The sequence below is a fragment of the Panthera pardus genome, unplaced genomic scaffold, assembly GCF_024362965.1.
Source record: "Panthera pardus isolate Hobbes unplaced genomic scaffold, ASM2436296v1 HiC_scaffold_22, whole genome shotgun sequence".
Lineage (NCBI taxonomy): Eukaryota > Metazoa > Chordata > Mammalia > Carnivora > Felidae > Panthera > Panthera pardus.
In genome coordinates, this window is record NW_026526788.1 from 28655277 (window position 1) to 28673078 (window position 17802).

General features: G+C 35.3%; 1 protein-coding gene across 3 annotated transcripts in view; it reads left to right on the forward strand.

The window, feature by feature from the left end:
• SIRT1 (sirtuin 1) overlaps window positions 1–17802 on the forward strand; it is a 45834-nt gene that overhangs the window by 22775 nt on the left and 5257 nt on the right. For 2 of the 3 annotated variants that reach the window (XM_053888529.1, XM_019444333.2), the window contains 6 exons: window positions 1604–1845; window positions 3636–3788; window positions 10970–11117; window positions 12371–12450; window positions 13538–13724; window positions 15212–15775. In XM_053888529.1, the coding sequence (XP_053744504.1) occupies window positions 1604–1845; window positions 3636–3788; window positions 10970–11117; window positions 12371–12450; window positions 13538–13724; window positions 15212–15775 (1374 nt within the window). Of the gene's footprint in view, window positions 1–1603; window positions 1846–3635; window positions 3789–10315; window positions 10441–10969; window positions 11118–12370; window positions 12451–13537; window positions 13725–15211; window positions 15776–17802 lie in introns of those variants that run through there. The other variant, XM_019444334.2, reaches the window with a different exon arrangement.

The window sequence follows — 17802 nt, forward strand, 5'->3', positions numbered from 1 at the left end:
TTTCATCAAATGATGGTGTTCAAAATGATTAAAAAGCATGAAAGAAATTGCAGAAGTAGAAACAATTGCTTTGGAAACTTATAAAGTTACTTAGAACATGAAATTTGGCATGCAGCTCTGGGTGTGCATTCTGGCTTTGCAACTTACTAAGTGGGTAATTTTGGGCAAACTATTTTACCTCTCACAGTGTTTGTTTTCTTTTTTTATTTTTAAATTTAAATTATTTTAAAAATTTATATCCAGGGTAGCATATAATGCAACAATGATTTCAGGAATAGATTCCTTAATGCTCCTTACCTATTTAACCCATCCCCCCCCTTCCTACAACCCCTCTGGTAACCCTCTGTCTGTTCTCCATATTTAAGAGTCTCATGTTTTGTCCCCTTCCCTGTTTTTATATTATTTTGCTTCCCTTCCCTTATGGTCATCTGTTTTGTATCTCAAAGTCCTCATGTGAGTGAAGTCATATGATATTTGTCTTTTTCTGAGTGACTAATTTAACTTAGCATAATGTCTTCTAGTTTCATTCACGTAGTTAAGAATGGCAAGATTTCATTCTTTTTGATTGCCAAGTAATACTCCATTGTGTATATATACCACATCTTTATCCATTCATCCATCCATGGACATTTGGGCTCTTTCCATACTTTGGCTATTGTTGATAGTGCTGCTATAAACATGGGGGTGCATGTGTCTCTTAGAAACAGCATACCTGTATCCCTTGGATAAATACCTAAATACCATTGCAGTTGTGATTTGTATTTCCCTGATGATGAGTGATGTTGAGCATTTTTTCATGTGTCGGTTGGCCATCTGAATATCTTTGGAGAAGTGTCTATTCATGTCTTTTGCCCATTTCTTCACTGGATTATTTGTTGTTGGGTGTTGAGTTTGATAAGTTCTTCATAAATTTTGGACACTAACCCTTTGTCTGATACGTTGTTTGCAAATATCTTCTCCCATTCTGTCTGTTGCCTCTTAGTTTTGCTGATTGTTTCCTTCGCTGTGCAGAAGCTTTTTATTTTGATGAGGTCCCAATAGTTCATTTTTGCTTTTGTTTCCCTTGCCTTCAGAGACGTGTTGAGTAAGAAGTTGCTGTGGCCCAGGTCAAAGAGGTTTCTGCCTCAGTGTTTGTTTTCTTATCTGTTAAACCTCTTTCAGGGAAGATTTATGTGAATTAATAACTGACTGTTCTGACATTAAATACATATTCAGTAAATGAAGGTGATTATTATCAGCAGTTGAATAATTAATGTTGGTAGTCTTTTGATCCAGATCAAATTAACGTAGTAATTTTTTTTTTTTAAGTCTAACATGACAAATATTTTTTTGAAAGAAAAAGTACTAAATGATCTGAAGAGTGAATTTTGGTTTTTTTCTTAGAAACAGGAGAGATGAGGCTGGATTCAGGAACTCCAGGGGCAGGCCCAACTCTGGATTTGATCTCCCTGAGCACTAGCTCTAAAGAATGAAATACCTTTATATTGCATTTTCTGACTTTGCAAAAAAACTTCAAAGTTTGATAATTCATTACTTGAAAATAAATGAGATTTTGAATTACTTGGAAGTGGATTAGATCTAATTCTTTTTTCTCTTGATACAGGTCCATATACTTTTGTTCAGCAGCATCTCATGATTGGCACAGATCCTCGAACAATTCTTAAAGATTTATTACCAGAAACAATTCCTCCACCTGAATTGGATGATATGACACTGTGGCAGATTGTTATTAATATCCTTTCAGAACCACCAAAAAGGAAAAAAAGAAAAGATATTAATACAATTGAAGATGCTGTGAAATTATTACAAGAGTGCAAAAAAATAATAGTTCTAACTGGAGCTGGGGTATGTAAGATGTATATAACATTGGTTAAAGGGGGAGGTGGTGTATGATACTTCTTAATTAAGTCTTTTCTAATTAAGAAACATTTTTCTTGTGTAGAAGAATTTATCCTGACATGATAATGGGCATTTGTGTTTGAAAACTACTAAAAAGGTGCAGTAGCAGTTGTTAAATTGGTTTAGTTCTTTAAAAACCTCTCTAACAACCTTAAATAAGATTTGTTTCTGTTTGTTAACCTCGTAACTAAGTGGAGTTAAGGCAACATTTTTCCTTACATTATACTACAGCTCCTAAAGGAGATGCAGGGAAGTCTATTTGCATAAAATGTGTCAGAGTTTGATGGAAAAATTGGGTATTTGTTCCATCTTTATGGGGAAACTGGGAACCTAATTGGTATTCACAAGTAAAATTACAGTGTTGGGAAGGCAACAGGTTCCTACCTCCCTTCCATTTTAGTTTAAGGTGATGTGATTGTGGTGGCTTGGCATTTTTCATTTGCCCTACTTTGGGTTCACACTTAACTAGCTACCTAAGGCTCTTATTGTGTGTTGAATACAGAATATGTTACAAGTAGTGACCTAGGGCAACTGTTGGAGTAAAATTCAGTCCTGCTTTTTGCCATTTTGAGTTAAGGCAGAGTGCTAGTTAATCATAAATGATTATCAAGTATCGTTTTGCTTTGTTCCCAGATGTGATTTAGACTAGTTAGTTTTACTTTGAGGTCAAAATGGAGTCAACTCTTATAAAATTGTGAAACAAGAAGTTAACTTCTGAAATCCTTGTTTGAAGTGTCCATTAAGAATTAAAATACTGAAGGGGCGCCTGTGTAGCTCAGTCAGTTTAAGTGTCCACTTCGGTTCAGGTCACGGTCTTGCGGTTTGTGAGTTGGAGCCTGCTTCAGATTCTGTGTCTCCCTCTCTCTCTCTCTGCCCCTCTCTCTCTCTCTGCCCCTTCCCCGTTTGTGCTCTGTCTCTCTCAAAAATAAACAAACATTTGGGGAGGGGCAGAGAGAAAGAGAGAATCTCAAGCAGGCTCCACACTAAGTGAGTAGCCTGACATGGGGCTTGATCCCATGACCCTAGAATCAGGACCTGTGCTGAAATCAAGAGTTGGATGCTCAACTGAACTATCCAGGTTCCCCTATGATAAGAGTTTTTAAAGAAAATACAGTAATTTAATATTCTTGAAGTAGAACCCTGACCAGATGACAGTTTTTTGGTTTTTGTTTTTGGAAATACTTGACTGTGATAGAAAATCTTGCCTGCTTTCTAGTTAAAATAATTTGAAATGGTTTACTCTGTTCTCAAATTGCAGTTGCTTTAATTTGTTGGTTAAATGCTTAAAGGTTTGAAATTAGCCTGAAAAGAAAAATAGCCTGACTTAAAATTCCTTACTCCACTATGAATGGAAAATGTGGTGGATTTTCATTATACTGGTTGTTTTGTTTTTATTTGAATTTGAAATTAGAGTAGGACAGTATTTTTGTTCCCCAAAACAAATTTTTTTTTAATGTTGTAGAGAGAGAGTGTGTGGAGGGCAGGGGCAGAGGGAGAGAGAGAGAGAGAGCATGGAGCCCAGTGCAGGGCTCAATCCCAAGACCCTGGGATCATGACCTGAGCCAAAAACAAGTCGCATGCTTAACTGACTGAGCCACCCAGGCACCCCTCCCCCAAAATAAATTTTAAAGTAAAATATTTTTCAGTTCTTCCCTACTTATGTGATGAAAGAATTAGTAATTATAAATATAGAGGTAAAAGATTTAATTGTACAAATTATGCCATGCATATTTCAGGTTTCTGTTTCTTGTGGAATACCTGACTTCAGGTCAAGAGATGGTATTTATGCTCGCCTTGCAATAGACTTCCCAGACCTTCCAGACCCTCAAGCAATGTTTGATATTGAATATTTCAGAAAAGATCCAAGACCTTTCTTCAAGTTTGCAAAGGTACTATGAAGTCTTCTAGCTGTTCTTTGGTCTTTTTTTGTGAAAACAGATTTTATTCACATTTAGTGTTCTTAAGTTTATCATTCATTGTCTGCTATTTGGGCACTAGGACTGTGGTAGGATAAGATCACTGAAATAAAGTTATTTCAGTCAGAATTTCCTTCTTCCCAGAACGGGCTATCATTTAATTTTCATTTTAGGACTGGGCTTATGTTTAAAGAAGAAATTATTTCATATTTTTCAAATCTGCACTTTAGTAATGGCCTTTACATTACTCAGACTGTTTTAGAGTTAGTAAACCATATGAAAGTAACATCACTGTTTTGATTTTTAATATTTTTTATGGGTCATAAGCATTGTAATCTCTGTTTAGGTGTGTTTTATAGTAGTCAGGTTTTAACACATGAGGATTTGCCTAAAAAAATTGTGATTAGGGGTGAAGATTCTTAGGTTGCATTTTAGTCATTTGCTTTATTTTGCTCTAGAGTCTCTAGGGCTGCACTGTCTAGTTGAGAAGCCACTAGCCACAAATGGCTCTTGGTACTTAAGTGTATTGAAATGTGATGTAAGTGTGGAAGACATACCAGATTTTGGAAACGTAGTATGGAAAAAATAGAAAATATATCATAACAAATATTATGTGTGGAAGTAATCTTTTGATATATTGTGTCAAAAATTATAATTTCATGCTTTTTAATGTGATTACTAGAAAATTTTGAATTGTGTACATGGCTCACATATTTCTGTTGGGCAGTCCTCTTGTAGAGTATAAAGTTTGATAATTACATTATACCATGCCCAGGAGATTTGAGTCATTAAAAAACTTTTATTTTTTTATTCTATAGTCTTATGGAAAGAAATTATAAAATTGTTAATCGCTAAACTTCATTATATTTGGTTAGGGTCTTCTGTATTATTGACTAGTTTTTCATAAATCTAGAAGTTAAAGGAACCTGTAGTTTAATTAAAGAGTGATACTTTCAAACCATATGGTCTATTTATTATAACTTGGAAAAGCTCTCATGTTCCAGTGCTAGTGGTACTACTGCATGATTTTGAAGAACAATGAAATATCACTTAATTATAGGTTTCTTGAATTGGACCTAGGACACTCACGTTCTAATAGCTCTAGTTGGCAGAAATCAACACTTAGAGGGCCAGCAAGTAACTAGAAATTACTTTGATCTTATATTTGATGATAAAAGTTGATTCACTACTGCATTTATATAATGTTCACTAGACTTTTGCTTTAAATTCTATTCTGAGAGAAAACATGTTGCCCAAACTAACTGGTCAGCTTTTTTCCCTATCTTAAGTATATATTAAGTTGCCTAGTAAAGTAGTAACCTGACACATGGAAAATGTGGTAACTGAGAATAGAAATAGCAAGGGTAAGAAACCTTTGTTGTCTCATATACAGACTGGGTACTCAGTTGTAGCTTAAATTAGCTTTGATATATAAGAATCTGTAGAAATAATTAAGAATTACTCTGATAAAGATACATGGTAGGGACTTTCAAAAATACACTTAATAGAAATTTAGACCATGCATAAGAGAAAATAAGTGAGTTACAGTAAAAATGGCACACTGTTAATGTGTTATAATGTTTCTGTGTACATCTTTTGTGCCACCTGGGAGAAAGGTGTGGAGAGGCAGCATTTTTCACTTCTATAAAAGTTTTGAGAATTTGTGTGTATTAGTTAATACAGGGGAAAAAAAGCAATTGATGTAATGGTAAAAGACTGAGTTAATTTGGGTCTACAAAATGAATAGGAAAAAGCTTAAGGGGAAATAAGTAGGGACAAAGAATGAAAAACATAAAAATGTGGGTGGGGAGGGTATGTAAATATTGCACAGTATTTTACTAGATTCTTAAAATACTACATAAATACTCTTAACATAAAATTGTTTACCAGTTTTTCTAACTTGGCAGAAAGTTCATAAAATCAGCTTATGATTTTTGTCAGTTATGAGAAAGTGAATTTAATATGAAGCCATGAAGAGAGGAAATATTACTGGTGAAATTTAGACATTTTGGAAGGAAAGAATTTCTACACATGTATGGAGGCATTGGTTGTATATAATTATTGAGAAGAAACATAGATTTCTTTTAGACAAGAAATTCCAAGTAAAAGAGAAGTGTGTTAAAGAGGTTACTGGCCCATTAGAGCAGTTTCTCAACTTATTGACATTTTGGGGTGGGTAATTCTTTGCTGTCAGCTTTCCTATGTATTGTAGGATATGGAGCATCATTCCTGGCCTCCTCCCACTAAATGCTATTAATAACACTCTCACTCCCAGTCTTGACAATCAAATGCCTCCAGACATTGCCAAATACCCCCTGTATAATTGCTCTGTGTTTGAGCACAGCTGTATTACAGTGTGTCTGTCTACCTGTGGTTATCTCTTTGAATTCTTGTATATAGGAATAATTAAGCCCAACGTTAAAGCTGTATAGCTATGTTCTGAACCATTACCCTCCTGCATAGTAAGGGTTTGGAATGATAATGAGTTGTCAAGGTTCTCAGGAGTCTAAAATAATTCACTGGTATGGTCAAAATGAATGGTTATATTAAGATTTAAGGTGAAACTGAGGATATGTAAATAACTTTTTGTTGTTAAAAAGGACTGTGTTCAGAGAGTATAGATGCTATCCTATATTGAATTCAGTGAATATTCTTTACCCTAAAGCACTTAAAAATCAAGAAAAAGTAGAGAAATATGAACTGAATTTTTATGAACTTAATTCCAAACTTGTGTCTTTATATTTATTCAATAAATTATCACTTTATTGATAATGTGCAAACATAAGAGATTCTGTAGTTATAAAGTTAAGGAATCTTAAAACTAGCTCATTATCTAAAAATAATAAAATGCAACCCCCCCAAAAAAAAGCCACAGCCCCATTTATCTGAAGACAATTTTAATACCTATGTGTATGTGGGTTGCCTGTGTATAAATGTAAATATAGTTTTATAGCTGAAATATATATTATATTTTTATTATAAAAATGGGTTATTTTATCCTTATATTTTCTATTTAATAAACTTTTTATCTATTAAACTGATATAATGGTCATAACGTTCATCAAGTGATGTACTGTAATTCCACAAGAGTACATTTTGAATCCTTCCTGCTTACTTTTGTTGTAAACAGTGTTGCTCTGATTGCCCTTTTTGGTATGTTTCCAATGTTCTTAAGGATAAATTCCCGAACGTGAAATTGCTAAGGGTCTTGATATGTTTTGTCTCACTGCTACCTGGAAAGGTGGAATAAGATACACTCCTATCAGAAGGGTATTAGAAGGCTGATTTAGGGGGCACCTGGGTGGCTCAGTCGGTTAAACATCCGACCTTGGTTCAGGTCGTGATCTCACATTTTATGAGTTCAAGCCCTGCATCAGGCCCTGTGCTGACAGCTCAGAGCCTAGAGCCTGCTTCAGATTCTGTGTCTCATTCTCTCTCTGCCCCTCCCCCACTTATGCTCTGTCTCTCAAAAATAAATAAATGTAAAAAAAAATTTTTTTTTTAAATAAAAAATAAAAAGGCTGATTTAAGCATGCCCCTGCTCCCTACCCACCCAAAAATCCTCCACGATACTTCATTAGCATTAAAATACTTTTCAAAAAGTGTGTGTGGGAGTGTGGGTTTGTTGTATTTAGGGTTTAAAAATTGCTTCTAACAGTAAAACACATATTTTAGTTGGCTTCCCCCTTCAGTCCTCTCTACCTCTCGTTCTTCAAAGGTTACTACCATCATAAGATGTATTCTTGGGTATCTTTCTAGGAAGAAGAATGAGTAAACTTGTTTTTATATATAGGAGAAGGGCATTATTGTAATTTTCCAACATTTTAAAAATAATTACCAACAGTCATGCACCCTTTTCTCTACCTTGCTTTTGTTTGTACTACTTAATATTGGAAATAGTTTCACAAAGGCACTTAACAGATATACCTCATTTTTAAGAAAAGTCTGCATAGTATTAATAGTTGTACCACAATATATTTAATTAGTTCTATTAGTCGTTATCTAGAGTTGTTTTTAAGGCATTTTAAACTATCTAATAGATAAAAATTAGCATCTTCTTATATTAATGTTTTGTTTTTGTTTATTAGTGTGGATAAATACTTTTTTTAAATTTTTTTTCATGTTCATTTATTTTTGAGAGAAAGCATGAGTGGGGGAGAGGTAGAGAGAGAGGGAGACAAAGAATCTGAAGCAGGCTCCAGGCTCTGAGTTGTCAGCACAGAGCCTGATGTGGGGCTCGAACTCAAAAACTGTGAGATCATGGCCTGGGCAGAAGTTGGAAGCTTAACTAATTGAGCCACCCAGGCGCCCCTGGATGAATGCTTTTCACTACTGACCACGTGTATATCTTTGAATTGCCTGTTTGTTCTTAGCTGTTTTTTCCGATTGGGCTGCTTTTCTGCACTGGTTTGTGGAGAGATCATGGATTCTTGAAGAGTGTTTTTAAGTTAGAAGGTGATTGGAATTCCAGCTTGCTGTAATCCCAAAGTTGTGCAAAATGAAGTGTGTTTTTTTAATGTTTTTTTTATTTTTGAGAGAGTGGGGGAGGGGCAGAGAGGGAGACAGAGGGTCTGAAGCTGGCTCTGTGCTGACAGCAGCGAGCGCAATGTGGGGCTCAAATTCATGAATTGTGAGACCATGACCTGAACCGAAGTCAGATGCTCAACTGACTGAGCTGCCCAGGCGCCCCGAAGTATATATACTTTCTAGGTTTATTTTTGAGACAGAGAGGGAGTGCATACACGCAGGGGAGGGGCAGAGAGAGAGGGAGAGACAGAATCCCAAGTAAGCTTGGCACTGTCAGCCCAGAGCCCAATGTAGGGCTCAAACTAATGAACTGTTAGATCATGACCTGAGCAGAAATCAAGAGTTGGACGCCTGACTGAGCCAACCAGGCACCCCAAATTGTATTTACTATTCTTACTAGACTAGCTTGGAATACCTAATAGCAGTGGTGCATATTAGCTTAAAAGAAGTAGGAAACGTGATGTCAAGAGATTGAAAATTAAAAAGGCAGTATGCATTATTGGTTAAGAGCCACACTTAGGTGTCAAAATTGGGTTTGAATGATAGCTCTGCTACGTACTGCCTCTTGTGACATTTGGCAAGTTATTTCTGTGCTTTAGATTTTTCATATGCAAAATGGGGATGTATATGTCTACAGTAGAGTCCACAAACCTATTCAGTATATGGCTGAGTAGTAAATGTGATTTTCTTTGTGGATGATACAGGAATGCTGTCATTTTTGGTTACCTTTCCAACCCATTAAAATGTAAAAACCCAGTCTTCAGCCTGGTCTGCAGCATTATAATAAATAGTGTGGAGCCTGCTTTAAAAAATAGAGGGAATAGGGGATGATAAGGCACAGGAAAGGTCAATCCAGGAAGGTCGAGTCTTAGTACTCTTGTTCCCCAGCATGTGCTGGAGGTAGTCATTTGTTTATATCATGAGTTTGGCATGCTGTTCTCACTGTCATTATTTTAGAGCCTATTTTGTTTGTAGCCTAGCATATTGTAGTATTTGTTGTAAAAACTTTTTTTTTTGTACAAATACTTTTAACAGCCATTTCCAGAGAGAGCTTAGTAAGCCACTATGATGTTTAATCCTTTAAATGTACTAAAACAAGGCATCATGGGGAGAAAACAGTGGTTAGTATAGCACAGTCCAGTGGTTCAAAGCATAATGTAGCTTTCGATTTTCTATGAAACATGGCTTTAATAAGCCCTTCACTTGATACTTCTTTCTATATGCATTGTCTGTTTCTTACATTGAAAAATTGTCCCTGAAATTCATGAGAAAATTTTGAATGCGAGGCAAAGTTTTTGGATTTTGTATAGTATTTTCAGTTGCTTATGGACATGTACATGGTAGTTTTTGTAATGAGATTTGCTTATTATTTTTATGTAAAAGGTATCCCTGTAGATGTTTTATTTGAAATGTTAAGTAGATTAACATTTAAAAAGTTCTTAAACTTTTGTATAATGTCAGAAGTTGAAAGTTTCCCCACCTCTATTTATAGCTTGTTTGTATTTTTCTTGATGTTTATATGAGCATATACATGTGCATATAAATACCGTTTTTGCTTAATAACAAAACAACAAAAACAAAACTATACACACTGGTGACTAACTTGCTTTTTTTCACATGTCATAGGACCATTTTCCAGGTCAGTACATCTAGACCTCTCACATTCATTTTAATGGCTGCATACTCCACTATTATGGATGTACTATATTTCTACAACCGGTCCCCTATTGACGGACATACGGTTGTGTCTGATTTTTTGCTAGCATTGTAATACGTTGGAGGCTGTAATGAATGGTAAGGAAGTAGGTAGCATTACTACTTTAAAGAAAAAAGTAGAGAAGAAACTTCCTTTGCCATAGTCACTTACTAAATGAAATTTAATAAAAACACTGTCAAAAGTTGAGAGGACCAAAATTGATACTTTTTCTCTGATCTTTTTGCCATGTGTATATCTGAATTCTTTGTTTTTAAAGAAGAAACAGCATTGAAGCATTATTTGGGGGGAAAAACACACACACAAAATCCAGCAACTCAGCATTCATGAGCAACTCTATACTATACCAGTATGTGCCTGTGCAGTGGAAGGAAAACAATTTTGGTAAGGAATTAAAACTTTAGCTTTAAACTTCCAACAGGTTGATATTTATAATGAATGATGAATAAACAACTTTTAATATTGTGTTGACAGTGCCTTTTTTAGTTTTTAAAAGAAGTCACCATACCTTTGATAACTTTAATTTCAACTTAAACTTTTCTTTTTCCTTAAAAAGAGGAAACAACAAAAAACAAACCTGAATTTGCAGCCAACAAAATTTAGATATATTCTCAGGTGTATATTTCTTCTTTTATTAAAATATCTATTAACATTTATTAGAGATGCTTATGGTTGACTTTTTCCTTCAAGGGGCCAAGTTCACTAATTGCTGAGTTTTATACATATTACAGCAGCAATCCTTTTATAGGTGTGTGTAGCAACCATCTAGATGCTTTGAGATGCTCATGTACTGTTTTTTAATTTATTTATACATGGGGGCTATCATGGTAGTTTTTGGTTAAACCTAAATGTGACATGTGTGTTATACTTATTTCTTTAATGTAATATTTTTTCTACCTTTTGCATTATGTAGGAAATATATCCTGGACAGTTCCAACCATCTCTCTGTCACAAATTCATAGCCTTGTCAGATAAGGAAGGAAAACTGCTTCGGAACTATACTCAGAACATAGATACACTGGAACAGGTTGCAGGAATCCAAAGGATAATTCAGTGTCATGGTTCGTAAACTTCAGAATTGCTTTCTGTTATTTAGTTAGTCTTAGAGGAAAAAATAGGATTAGAAAGTAGGCTACCATCCAGGAATGGAGATTTATTTAGTCATGTTAACTGATCAATAGTAGATAAATTTTAAAAAGTAGAATGCAAAAAAATGAAACCAGAAGTATTGGCCTTGATACTTAATTGTACAAAATACCAGATCAGTGTTCTATTGTGTTTCAAAAGGAGTATCCGTTGTATTCCATTAAATTCTTCTAAATAACCTTTTTTGGTTACAAAGTAATACTAGCTATGTAAGGAAAATATGACATCTTTAGGGTATGAAACTATAGGAACAGGGTAGTTAAGCTGTATAGAATTTTGAAATTTAGAAGACTTTTAAAACAAGTAGGAACAGACCATTTTCTTACAAATCTAAACTTTTTGTTTTTTTAAATGTGTTTATTCTGAGAGAGAGGGAGAGAGAAAATCCCAAGCAGGCCCTGCACTGCCGGGGCAGAGCCCAACCTGGGGCAGAGCCCAACCTGGGGCGCAGTCCCATGAATCAGATCATGACCTGAGCCGAAATCCAAGAGTCAGACATGGGGCGCCTGGGTGACTCCGTCAGTCCGACTCTTGATTTCCGCTCAGGTCATGATGTTGCAGTTTGTGAGTTTGAGCCCTGCATCTGGCTCAGTGCTGACAGCTCGGATCCTGGAGTCTGCTTCAGATTCTGTGTCTCACTCTCTCTCTGCCCCTCCCCTGCTCATGCTCTGCCTCTCTCTGTCTCAAAAATAAATAAAACATTAAAAAAAAAAAAAAAAGTCAGACGTGTAACTTACTGAGCCACCCAGGTGCCCCTGAACTGTTTTTAATGTACAGCTATTCGGCTAAGGTCACATAATTGTCATCTTTCAATTCTGCAGAGTTTTAGTTCTGGGGGAGTTGGTTTATTTTATTAAAAAGAACAACTTTGGGGTGCTCACCTGGCTCAGTAGAATGTGTAACTCTTGATCTTGGGGTTCTGAGTTTGAGCCCCATGTTGTGGCTAGAATTCACTTAAAACAACAAAAAAAAGAATAGCTTTAGGAAGTGTCACTATATCAACATCTCGATAATTGAGGATTGGATTCTGTCTGTATTTAATATATAAGTATTTTAATTATCCCTGAGATTCCCCTGTGGAGTCTTAATTCTCTTTTATACCTTTGTGGTATGTTTTAAGAAATGGAAATATTCCTTTAATAAAGTATGTGTGTATTGGTTGTTTTAGGTTCCTTTGCAACAGCCTCTTGCTTGATTTGTAAATACAAAGTAGACTGTGAAGCTGTACGAGGAGATATTTTTAATCAGGTAATTCATCACCTATACTTGAGGAATTGTGCTTGTTTTTGATCTGTTTCTTCTTTTGCCTCCAAATTCTTTTTTTTCTGAAAGTATCTGGGACAGAAAGATCCAGAAAGAGTGTTAACCACTGGGAATTCTGATGTGGAAATATACAAGAAACTTTTAATCCCTTAAGTTGGAAACATTGCTCTATAATGTCTCTAAAATGATGAAATAGGCTCCTTAATATCTAAGTTAAAATAAAATATCTAAGTTAAAATAAAAATGCAAATTGTAAGTGGAGTCTTGCTCTATTAGAGTTTATCCTTACTCTTCCTTTTTAAAAGTGCCTGTTAGATTTTGAATTTTAAATTCTTGGTAATTCTTTAAAACATTAAAAAATTTATTGTAAAAGATGTTTCATGTATGATCACTGCCAAAAAAAATGCAAGAAAATAATGGCAGAGAATAAAAACCATCCAGATATAAATTCTGTGTACTTAGCTGCATATATAGTTAATCATACATAGTGAGGGTATCATGTTATAATGTTATAATGGAATCATTTCTTACATTTTTTAAAGGATTAAGTTGTGTGTGTGTACATATATACAGATGCTGGTTTCTCTTAATCTGCAGTGGACTCTTAAATATCAAATGTAGGTCCACATGGATACTATAATACCTACATACACCAATAACAACACCATCTTATTTCACTGTATGTTAATAAAGTAATCGACAGTTGACATTGCCATTGAGGTTGTATCCAGTTTTCCCTACTATTTATCCACGGCTTTTCTGTTTTATTTGATTATTTTTTTTTCCCTCAGGACTTCTAGCATGTAGCTCTTTCCACAGGTTTCTATACTTCAGTTTGAAATTTTTTTTTTTTATGTGGGAATTCTAATTCTTTTTTTTTTTTTTTTAATTAAATTTGCTTTTAATTTTAATTCTGGTATAGTTAACATGTAGTGTTCTGTTAGTTTCAGGTGTACAACATAGTGATTCAACTTATCATTTTGAAATGCATTCTTAGTGTGTAAATGTTGACTATTTCTAACTTCAGCTTTCTTTTTTCCTCCCTATCTTAACCAAAATTTGGAACATGTAGGTGGTTCCTCGTTGTCCTAGGTGCCCAGCTGATGAACCACTTGCTATCATGAAACCAGAGATTGTCTTTTTTGGTGAAAATTTACCAGAGCAGTTTCATAGAGCCATGAAGTATGACAAAGATGAAGTTGATCTCCTTATTGTTATTGGGTCTTCCCTGAAAGTAAGACCAGTAGCACTAATTCCAAGTAAGTTGGTGATGATTTTTAGAGAATACTTCTATATATATTGCCATGGTTTGTGGGGTCTGTACATTGGATCCCAATGATCTTACTCTCTTCCTGGCGAAAGAGTGGTAGAGAGCCAGTTTTATTTTTTAGGTGACATTTTTGTTCACAAAGATTGGTTAATCTGATGCTTTGGTGCAGGGGTTGGGTGGAAGAGTTGTCAAAACAGAAGTAATGTCAAATTCCAACCAGGGAAACAGTTCAACTTTTCAGTGGAATGTGTTCTTAATATGACAAGAGTTAGCTTCAGCTGATTTACATATGTTCAGGAAACGTGTGATCTTAATCTGTGTGTTTTTAGTCTTAATTTGATTATAGTTGTCCATCTTTCAAATTTAGTTGATTTCAGGTACAGTAAGTTCAAATGTATATATAGCTAGATACAAGTGTAATATACTCACATTAGAGAATTTATTATGATTGGTCTGTTTTTATAAGAATAAGAGTCATGCCTTAGGATTACTATCCTGTGTGGATCAGCTTTGCCCATAAGGGTGTTTGTGTGTATGAAAATGCTCAAATATAATTTAAGTCCCTTTAACCCTCAGGAGTATTTAACATGTGCTCTCATACTATCTCTTTTCTCCCTCTAGCGAGGAAGCAAAAGGGAGAGGAAGATAGAGGGACTAATTCAGTAGCATCAGGTGTGCCCTAAAAGACGAGGGAGAAAGAGAATATCAAACTCTTTAACCAGATAATTAAATTAGACCCTACTTCAGCAGTCATATAGGCACCCAGAGCAAACAGTTGGAAGAAACAAGAGTTCAGCTCTACAACTTTCTGCATCTTTTTCCTACTTAAATGTGGTGGCTTTAACTCAAATAGCTGTCAAAGTCTTTGAAAGCAGAATATAGGATAATTTGTAATGAAAACATGAAATTTAATGAATAAGTTCCTTTATTTTTGAGTTATTTTTTTCTCTTTAAAGATAAGGCAGAGAAATTCTTAAAAGCTTTCTGTGGGGCAGTATAATAGTGTATTGGTGATAGGCAAAGGTAATTTTTTAAAAATGTAACACACAGGTATATAATGGTGGAAAATTGAATTTTCACACTATACCAGGAGCTATTTCAGTAGAATAACTATCACTATATGCCAAAAACCCTTCTATGCATTTGACTTATATTCTCACTACAACCTTGTGAAAAAGTATTATTATCCCCGTTATATATATAGACAAGGAAATTGAGGTACAAAGTAGAAAACTCTGAAAAGATTGCTCAGAGGTAATCAGGTGATGGGAAACAGGACCTGAAATTTTAAAAAGATGCTTAAATGCTCATCTGTTTATTTGACATCTTAATGAATGTGATGGGTTGGTTTAGTAGTGGTGGTGGGTTTCTTTTTTGGTATTGGGAGCATGTTAGATTTTTGCATTGCACATTTGTTGTGGCTTTAGTAACTTAGTGCCTTTCCCTTTTTCTAATGCATTTTTCACTTATTTTTAGGTTCCATACCCCATGAAGTGCCTCAGATACTAATAAATAGAGAACCTTTGCCTCATCTGCATTTTGATGTAGAGCTTCTTGGAGACTGTGATGTCATAATTAATGAATTATGTCATAGGTTAGGTGGTGAATATGCCAAACTTTGCTGCAACCCTGTAAAGCTTTCAGAAATTACTGAAAAACCTCCACGAACACAAAAAGAGTTGGCTCATTTGTCAGAGTTGCCACCCACACCTCTTAATATTTCAGAAGACTCAAGTTCACCAGAAAGAACTTCACCACCAGATTCTTCAGTGATTGTTACACTTTTAGACCAAGCAACTAAGAGCAATGTTAATGATTCTGAGGTGTCTGAACCAAGAGATCATATGGAAGAAAAATCACAGGAAGGACAGAATTCTACTAGGAACATTGACAGTGTTACTGAACAGCTGGGAAGTCCGGATTCGAAGAATGTTGACTCTAATACTGGGGAAAAAAATGAAAGAACTTCAATTGCTGAAACAGTGAGGAAGTGCTGGCCAGCTAGACTTGCAAAGGAGCAGATTAGCAAACGGCTTGATGGTAAGGAAGCACTGTTGAACCGTTTTGAAGGTATAATTATTTTAACAAAATATTTGCAAGAAATAAGCAATTTTGGCAGGTTAGGTGATAGTGTATAGCTTTATGTAACAGATGATTGTGTTTAGAGAAAATGTAAGGTTGAGAATTTAAGCCAGAGAAAGGATAAACAGTAGTATCTTACATACACTAGGGGAAGAAATAGTGTGTTTAAAGTGTTCTCTGTACATCATTTTTCTCCAGGAAATGAGAAGGTAAGCATTGAATTGGTAAGAAAATTGAGAAATATATTGTGCTCTGCCATTGTCTGGTGAGCTTTAGCTGGTAGAAATGATGACAGATTTGGGTGGTTACTGTAGGGTAGCTGCTTTATTTATATACATTATCTGATTTTAATCTCATGAGGTAGGGACTATTACTACTTGTCTCCTGCTGGTGGGGAAACTGTGAGGCCCATAGAGGTTAAGTACCCTGTGTGAGGTTGATAATTAGGACATGGAAGAGCCAAATTGGATTCCAGGTCTCTCCTCAGAGCATGTCCTCTTAACCAGTAGGCTGTGTTGTCTCAGAACGGGAAACATCTCTGATCCTTCTCCACAGAATATTAGGAATAGCATCTACCCTGTTTTTTGTTTTCATTGAAATATAGTTGGCACAGTATTAGTTTCAGGTGTACCACATAGTGATTATATACCTTATGAAATGCTTACCATGAGAAGTGTAGTACTGTCTGTCACCATACAAAGTTATTACAACACCCCACCCTCCCTTCCCTTCTGGCAATCACCAGTTGTTTTTATGAGTCTGTTTTGTTTTTCAGATTCCATATATAAGTGAAACCATATGGTATTTGTTTTTCTCTTACTTTACTTTGCATAATACCCACTAGGTCCATCTGTGTTGCAAATGGCAAGATTTTATTCTTTTTTGTGGCGGAGTAATACTCCTTTGTACGTATACAGAACAACGTTATCCTTTCATGTATAGATGGACATTTAGGTTGCTTCCATATCTTACTGTAAATAAATACTGCAGTGAACACAGGGATACACATACCTTTTCAAATAGGTGTTTATGCTTTCTTAAGGAAGATACCCAGAAGTAGAATTGCCAGATTTATTTTTATTTCTGATTTTTCTATTTCTCACTTTTTGAGAAACCTCCATACTGTTTTCCATAGTGGCTGCACCAGTTTACATTCCTACCAGCACTTCATGAGGGTACTCTTTTCTCCAAATTTGTGGCAACACTTGTTATTTCTTGTCTTTTTGATAATTAGCCATTCTGACAGGTGTTAAGTGATCTCAGTGAAGTTTCAGTTTGCAGTTCTCTGGTTAGTGATGTTTAGCGTCTTCATGTGTCTGTTGGCCATCTGTATATCGTCTTTTGGAAAATGTCTATTTGGGGCCTATGCCCGTATTTTTAAGATTTTATTTTTTAACTAATCTCTACACCCAGTGTGGGGCTGAAACTCACAACCCTGAGATCAAGAGTTGCATGCTCCACTGACTGAACCAGCCAGGTGCCCCTATTCGTGGCCTCTGCCCATTTTTTAATTGGGTTGGGTGTTTTTGCTGTTGAGCTGTATGTTCTTTATATAATCTGGATATTAACCCCTTATTGGATACATCATTTGCAAGGATCTTCTCCCACTCAGGTTGCCTTTTTGTTTTGTTTCCTTCACTGTGCAAATTAATTTTTTTAGTTTGATGTAGTCCCAGTTCATTTTTAGATCTTTAATCAGTTGTGTTTATTTTTGTATGTGGTATGAGAAAGTGGTGGAGTTTCATTCTTTTGCATGTAGCTGTCTTGTTTTCTTAACACCATTGATTGGCTAAACTTTTTCCCCATTGCATATTCTTGCCTTCTTTGTTATACATTAATTGGCCATTTAAGTCTGAGTTGATTTCTGGGCTCTCTATTCTATTCATAGATTTGTGTGTCTTATTTTTGTGGTAATACCATACTCTTCTGATTACTATAGCTCTGTAGTATACTTTGAAATCAGGGAGCATGATCCCCCTTCCAGT